Source organism: Lachnellula hyalina, assembly GCF_007821495.1.
Source record: "Lachnellula hyalina strain CBS 185.66 chromosome Unknown contig00260, whole genome shotgun sequence".
In the NCBI taxonomy this organism is placed as follows: domain Eukaryota; kingdom Fungi; phylum Ascomycota; class Leotiomycetes; order Helotiales; family Lachnaceae; genus Lachnellula; species Lachnellula hyalina.
In genome coordinates, this window is record NW_022157374.1 from 20396 (window position 1) to 28001 (window position 7606).

The following is a 7606-nucleotide window of genomic DNA, read 5'->3' on the forward strand; positions in this document are numbered from 1 at the left end:
TCATCCCCAGATCTCCCTCCAAGCTTCTCGCGCCTCAACCACCGCAACAATGCCTCCCTTCCGCGACGAACACATTCTAATAATAGCGCCCGGTTCACAAACCACTCTTGCGCAGCTGGGGCTCCCCGAATCGTTCACGCCGGCTGCGCATCGATTTCCGACGCGTATGTTTCCTGCGCCGGATGGGAAGACGTATGAGCCCTACAACGTGAAGGTGCAGACGAGGAAAAAGGAGGATGTGGAAATGAAGGAGGGTGGTGGGGAAGGGGGAGAAGGAGACGAGGAGGAGGAGTTCGTGGAGTTGCCAGAGGATGAAGAGGGGGCTGTTTTTCCATTAAAAGGTATGCTGTCACATTGCTGAAATATATAGATTTAGGAGAAGGCGCAAATCTCTAATTTGATTTATGAACAGAGGGCAGAATCGCAGACATGCCGGCATTCTTTGCACTCCTACAGCATATCCATACTACACTCCAACCAATCCTCCATACACCCATCATGTTAATTGCGCAACCCTCTTGGACGGCCAAGAACCACGAAGACCTCACTGCCTTCATTTTCGAGAAGTTTAAGACGCCCGCATTATGTATCATGGACAGCGCGTTAGCTACTTCATATGCGTTTGGCATTGCGAATGCGACAATCGTTGATGTTGGATATGAGAAAGTCGATGTTACAGCTATCACGGATTACCAGATTGGAGGGCGAGGGTGTGTTCCCAGTTCCGGTGGGAACGGCATGACGAAGCGGCTGGTGGAATTACTAAAGTCAAAGGATTTCACCCATGATATGGCGGAGCAGCTTAAGAAGAGTCCTATCTGCGAGGTCCTAGCACCAGGCGTTCCAATGCCAGGCACTGAAGCCGCGGAGGAAGTAATCAGTAATCCCGCGGCAGCAGCATCTACAGGCGCTACGGCTTCAGGCCCTACTGTTAAGATCACAGAGGCGCCGAGGGGACCGGGGCCTGATACGGAGGTTGGAGAGGAAGGAGGAGATGCCGATGATGTTGATGTTGATAAAGCAATGGAGGACGATGGTGTACTAGATATTGCTACTATTGTCACGAGTGGCAAGACGCAGGATTTCTTAGCGAAGAAGGAGAAAGAGAAGGCGGAACGAGCAGCGGTTCGGAAGGCGACGAAGGAACGTGAGGCTGCCGAAGCTGCTGCTGCGAGGCCTCTAAGGTTACCGAACTCAAAGAGATCAAGAGCCATGTTCCATTATGAGGAGTTGATAAAAGAGCCAGCTGCGAAGCGCCAAAAGACACCTGAGCCTGTCTCAGCCATTCCAGCAGAAGAGCCCGCTCCAGCCGAACCCAAAGCCGATGAAGAACTCACATCAGCAATCGAAGCCCCCGCAGCCGGCGAAGGTCAAAAGAAAAGCAACCGCCGCAAGCTCTGGGAAGAGGAAAATCCCGACCGATCGCGCCGCGACATCGAAATCGGGCTCGAGCGATTCCTCGCCGCAGACCCCGCCTACCTCGATAGGATCGCCGACACTATCTACCGCACCATCCTGTCAGTAGACGACATCAGCAAACGCCAAGACGCATGGGATGCTCTAGTCATCTGTGGCTGCGGTTCCAAGGTCCGCGGCTTCAAGGACGCCTTGCTCCAGACGCTGAACCATCGGTACCTAGTGAGCCCCAGCTCAGCGACAATGTTCATGAGCGAGCTACCCAGCAACCTCGCCACCCCATCCGGCACAGGCTCCATGACGCCCAACGCCTCATTCTCCTCGACGCCCCACGCCCCGCCTACAGCCAGCGCCGTGAACCCCCTCCTCCTCGCCGCTACCACGGCCTCGAACCCTGCTCTCAACCCCGGTCTGCAAGCCAGCGCTTCGTACGCAGGCAGTGTGCACCAACACTCCAGCCACAGCCAGAGTCCGACTAGTATCAAAACAGCTAGTCCGCCGACCTACTTCTCCGAGTGGAAACAGTACGAGGAGGCTGTGTTTCTGGGCAGCCAGGTTGCAGCCAAGGTTATCTTTGTCGTAGATCAGGGGCTCAGTAAGGGCTTTTTGAGCCGGACCGAGTTCAATGAAGATGGGCCGGGTGGGATACATCAGGTGTAAGTTTTATTTTATCTTATTTTATTATTTTCCCTTTCCCTGTCCTATATTCCCTATTCCATATATCTAGATATATATGACTTTAAAATAGGATGCTAATGTGAAATCAATCTAGTGGTCTTGCATTCTAGAGGAGACGGAACGAAGAGAAAGAGAGAGAATGTGGAATGTGGAATAAAACAGGCGTTTGGGTTTTGTTTGTTTGTATGTGTAGGATACGAGAAAAGAAACTGTGCGCTAGCTAAGACTAAGCCCGTGCTGAGAATGAAAAGTATACCCATTAAGATCCATGTTCTGCTTCTATTTGTTGATTTCAAAATTATATGATGCATTCATTAGCTTCAGACGACTAATATCACCTTTTGCGGAGCTCCTTATACGGCAAGTGTGGATAGAGTCTGCCTTATAGCCCAGGATAAAAACATGCGTTTGAATGAGCCATACAAGAACACGCTAGGGTCCTTTTCTGGGAACAGAAGTATATATACTCCGACGCTAAAACTGCTTGTATTCTTACTTAATCACGACTCGAGAAAGAATCATTTACCCGCATCACATCATGGGACCACTTCCTCTTCAAACAGCCTCGATAACCCACTCTCATCATCGCCATCATACCTCAACGAATCTGGCATCAAAACTTTCTCCAGCACCATCCTACACTCCTCCCCCAACCGATCCAACTCAGCCCCCGTCGTCACTGTCAGCTCCAGCGGTTTCAGTTTCGAATTATAGTAAGGCCCATTATTCACCAAGACTTTAAAGGAAAACTGGTCTTTCACGCCTATCTTGTTGACCGCCTTGATCCAGTCCTGGTTTCCAGGGTCGTGAATTACATCGAGTGCTTGCGGTACGTTTAGTTGGACGAAGAGGAGGAGGGAACGTATGGAGGAGAGGTGGGTTGCGATGAATGCACAGCGGGAGAGGAATTGGGAGGCGTAATAATGTGCGTCGTAGTCGAGGGAAATGTGGCATATTCGCTGGTGGTGGCGCATGTGCGCGTTGGGAAATGTGCGTTGGTGCTATGAATATCTCAGCCAAAGTCGGACTTCCTCGCCGTACGTGCCTCGAGTTTGATATCACTCTTTTGATATTTGGATAGAATGTGACTTACTAGAGGACAGGCCATTCCATCATCAATCTCAACAACCGGAATGGAACTCAAATCCAACACAATCCTACTCCAAAGCCAATCTACAAACTCGTCCAGAACACCCAATTCTCTCTCCTCCGTCTTCGCCGGATCCTGGGTGAAGCGATCATGACACGTACCTCTCACCCTACCTCTCCCCTCGAACTTCCACAGAGCTTCAAGAAGCTCTTCTAGGAACTGGTACTCGCGGATCTTGAAGTAATCCAGCATGCCTCCATGTTCGTCAAATTCTAGTTCATTCTTCATGCGAGCGGCATCCTCTGGCGATAATCTCGTTAGATCGTGTAGGCGAACAGGTTTGAAGAGCGGTTTTGCGTTTCGACGGGCGACGACGACACTGCCTCGTAGAGGTCCGGACCTGCGAGCCTGAAATTAGCTTTGCTCCAACATGAAGGTTATATATGCCAGAGCACCCGAGACAGTGTGGAGCTTTACCACGTATAAGACAGTGGAAACTGTGTTCGAGGGGCCCAGGCGAGGGCAAGTAGCTCATATATTTGGAATCGAATCTCCAGCGGGAGGCGTGTCATGAAAAGCTTCATGAGTCTACACGTTCATTGTGTCAGAAGGTATGGCAGATCTGACCTAACACCCCAGCAACAAGAGCGGATATCTACTTGCTGAAAGTCGAATCCACGTCTGTAATCTGGTTCTCCCTTGAACCTTTCATGGTCACGATCCGACTTGCCTGCTCCATCGGACGCGAATCGAGTCATGTGGTTACCGGGAATAATGAGAAGGCCTCGTCCGTCCCATCGCCCTGAGAAGGGGCAAAGGGAGCGTGGATTCCTGTGGAAGTAGATGGGCGAATCCATCTCGACGTTGAGCATGCTGAGCGTCAGTAGCAAGCAGAGCGCAGATATTTTTTCGTATAAAATGAATGGATGATATGTCCTCAGAACGATAAGAGTGCGAAGTTGTTTTGGAGTGTGAATGAAGCATGTTGTGGAGGTTTTACCAGAGAATCAGAGAAACTTGGGTAGCCATGTTTGGGAAGGGGAAAGAGCGAGGGACACTCTTTATATTCTAGACAGAGACGGCTGGAACTGAATGTGAGCCTGATGCTTATTCTTTACAGTGCCACTCTATAGTAGGCGACTTTCCTCGAGCAACGCAGTTGTTTCTTTGGTATAATGTTTCACTAGATGACGAGAGGTTATAAGATAGCTGTCAGGGAAAAAGCGGTTGTTAATTCACAAAAGTTGTTCGTGCGATACAATGGAATTCCAAAACCAGAAAAGAAACTTTAGGCATAATCCTATTCACATATCCACGCCCCCTTTCTATATCCATAGAAGAACTCATGTTAAGCAGGCCAGTATGTATCCTGATAGACTTTCACTTCGCCTCGGAAAACACTATAGAACCCCGCCTCGCGTCTACCTATTCTATTTGTGATGGATCTCAAGGGAGTGAGGGCACTTGCCCGTTTATATATGCCCTTTCAACATAAAAACCCCATCACCGCCTTTCCTAAAATGGCCATACTGTAAAATGTGAATTGAACGGACGGGATATGACATATATTTTCCTATTCCCCTTCATTTCGAGCGATTCTTAACCAAGGTATCTTTCAAATATATAGCAAATAAAGGGTATATCGCAGAACTCCTCCCTCTCGAGTCAGTCTTGAATCTATCAAGCCTGGACGCCGACGCCGAGCTATCATGACATCCATATAACCAGCGGTACGCTCCATCTCGTTCGTTCGTTCGTATCCAACAAGTGTGGTATATACCTTCAGGTTGATTATCCAACACCCCATTCCCCTGGCTGGATCGCTTCCGCCGTTATATTCATTACTCCGGATTCGAGTGTTTTCCTTTCGTATGATACGACTCGTTTCCTTTCGTCTCTTTCTGTCTGAGCAACACAACACGGAGCCTAGTCCGTTCACGGAATCCAAGTCAGAACAATAACACCATCCCTCTCATATGTCGCTTCTTCGCCCTTCTTCAACCACCGCTCATCTCCCCTCCTCTTGATATAAACCTGCGTCACCCTGCCACTGCCCTCCTCCTTAGCATCAAGTAGATTCCAGCCCTTCTTGCGGCCCGTCTTGGCCAGACTCTTCCTCAACGCTCCATATGCATACAGATGCAACACATCTGCTAGGTCATAGTCATTTGGTAGTTCGAATGTTCCTTCTACGAGCGCAGTGTCGAAGTCGATGCCGTGGGGATACTGCGCTACGCTCCAGCCGTTGGATATTATGAAGTTGTCGTTGAACTGGAAACGTTGCAACACGCAGTCGCCGCCGCAGGCTGAGGCCACGGCGTGCATTTTCGCAGGCTCCGTGTGGTGCCATGACTTGTAGTGGTGCATGCTCAAGAGATTGCGGCCGCTTTCATATAGCCCTGATGGGTCACCGAACTCGTCTTCTTGGTTCAGGCGTGGCTCGTAGGTGAGTGAGATTTCGGTGTAGTTGTGTAGGCAGTTGTAGAGCAGTTTGTCGCCTTGGTCGCCGCCGAGCACATAGTCGCCGTCGCTGTCCTTCTCGAGGCATGGGAGTGAGGAAATGGTGCTTGCGACGGGGGGAGTGAGGAAGATTCCGCCGCCGCCGTAGGCCATGGGAGTGTGGTCCCGGATGATCCAGTCTGTGCGCTCTGTTATGGTGCCGATGTAGTATGGCTTGGAGGAGTTGTGGGTATGGAGGATGTCTAGGAGGCTCGGCATGTTGGGGAAGAAGGTATCGTCGTCGATGAGGGCGAAGTATTTGCGCTCGGCGCGCGAAGGGTCGTTCCAGAGGAGCTGCACGAGGTCGACGTAGCGGCCTGGCATGTCGAGGGTTTTGTTCGAGGCGAGGACTGTTGCATTGATTCCGGCGGTTGTGAGGCGTTCTTGGGCTTGGTTGATTTCTGCATTGGTGCTGTTGAACAATGCCAATATCAATCCTGCACCATTCGAGTTCCCTTTTCCATCTGTAAGCCACCGTGCCCACTCCTTTATAGGTGTCGTCTTTGCGCCGTTGAATCTGCCAAAAGTTGTCGAGACGCCGAAGATTAGACTCGAGGCATTGACATCCTCGGGTCGCAGAATCTTGTTGACATGGACTTTGAGCGTTGATCCAGACGGGAGGGTAATGGGAGAGTCTGAGCCAACGTTTATATCTGTAAATCCGCCTGGGAAAAGATCCTGATTGACCTCCGTCATGGGCAACCTCTCCTTCGCATCTGGTACATATTTCAGCGTCCGTGACGCAAAGGAAACCTCAGTCTCAATGCTGTTATTCGCCAATACCTCCTTGATCCAATTCGACTGCTCGAGGTCGCTACCCAACCCCGAGACTGGTGCGCCCCTGTGTCTGAGCGAAGGGCCGAAGTACCAGCAAAAGGCGAGGAGTAAGGTGAGACCAAGGTAACGGTTGAGGGCGGTGTGAGCCATCGTTATGCTCGACCCCGGTGAAAGCTTCAACGAAGTCATTCTGTAGTTGATGATATACAAAAAGGGAAGAAAGGAATGAGAAATGAACGCGAGTCAAGAAAGAGGGAAAGGATCTATGAAAACATGGTAGGTTCTGGAGGGTTTGAGAAATTATATACAATAATTAATGTGATAGATTGGCAGATTGGCAGATTGCATGTAGGTTGCAATCTGAGATACCTGCCGCTAGCCGATCTAGTGCGTGCAGGTGCCATGGCCATGTACTAATGGCAGGGGATAGGGGGAGGGGTTTGGAGTCCCAGGGCCCCTGGAAAAAATGGAAAAGGGCGAAAAGGGAGGAGGGGAAGGTGCACTTCAAGGTTTTTGTATGTTACGGAGTACATGGTTGTACAGGGAGTCCAAGAAAGGTTCGAGAAAGATCATGCACTTGTACAAAGTCACATCCGAAACGACAACGCGATGCAAGAAACCTGCGATTCAGGGGCTAGAGTAACTAACGGTAACTAACGGTAACTAAGGTAGTACAGTAATGACAGTTTCCGTCTTACTCGATATGAACTCTTGAGCTTCTAAAAAGATGGCTATTGAGATCCAGGCTAGGTTAGTCGGCGTAGATGTACTAGACGTAAACCATTTATAGTAAAGCGGGATTTCGGTTTAGTATTACTATGAGAATCTCTTTCACGCAGCCAATCAGATAAAGCCTTATCATATGTTTTCGAAATACCATATTAATCAGTTCATAAGATAGAATTTTATTAGAGTTGGTTGAGTGTATAGTAGATAATTTTCTTATTAAGAGCAGTTTTATATATATATTCTGATCACTACGATATCCTTGCATTTCTGGCACAATACCATGGAATGACAGGCAAGATAGGAGAATCCGCAGAAAGTTGACACAGAAGTGGAAATGAAAGTAGAGCTTGATATAAATCCGTATCCCATTGTATCTACTTTCTACCTAGGATTTCTTAAAAACCCCACCACCCCCCC

General features: G+C 49.4%; 2 protein-coding genes across 2 annotated transcripts; one reads left to right on the forward strand and one right to left on the reverse strand.

Annotated features, from left to right (window-relative positions):
- Positions 1 to 10: 10 nt before the first annotated feature.
- Positions 11 to 2076, forward strand: arp9 (SWI/SNF and RSC complexes subunit arp9; the record flags this gene model as incomplete). The annotated part of the gene is made up of 2 exons (XM_031153950.1): positions 11 to 341; positions 413 to 2076. Coding segments are annotated over 2 exons (1995 nt in total), but the record flags the coding sequence as incomplete, so codon positions are not given.
- Positions 2077 to 5119: 3043 nt separating this feature from the next.
- Positions 5120 to 6864, reverse strand: LHYA1_G009047 (uncharacterized protein; the record flags this gene model as incomplete). Its single annotated transcript, XM_031153951.1, has 2 exons — positions 5120 to 6650; positions 6830 to 6864. 2 exons carry the CDS (start codon positions 6862 to 6864, stop codon positions 5120 to 5122), a joined length of 1566 nt encoding a protein of 521 aa, XP_031001294.1.
- Between the last annotated feature and the right edge of the window lie 742 nt (positions 6865 to 7606).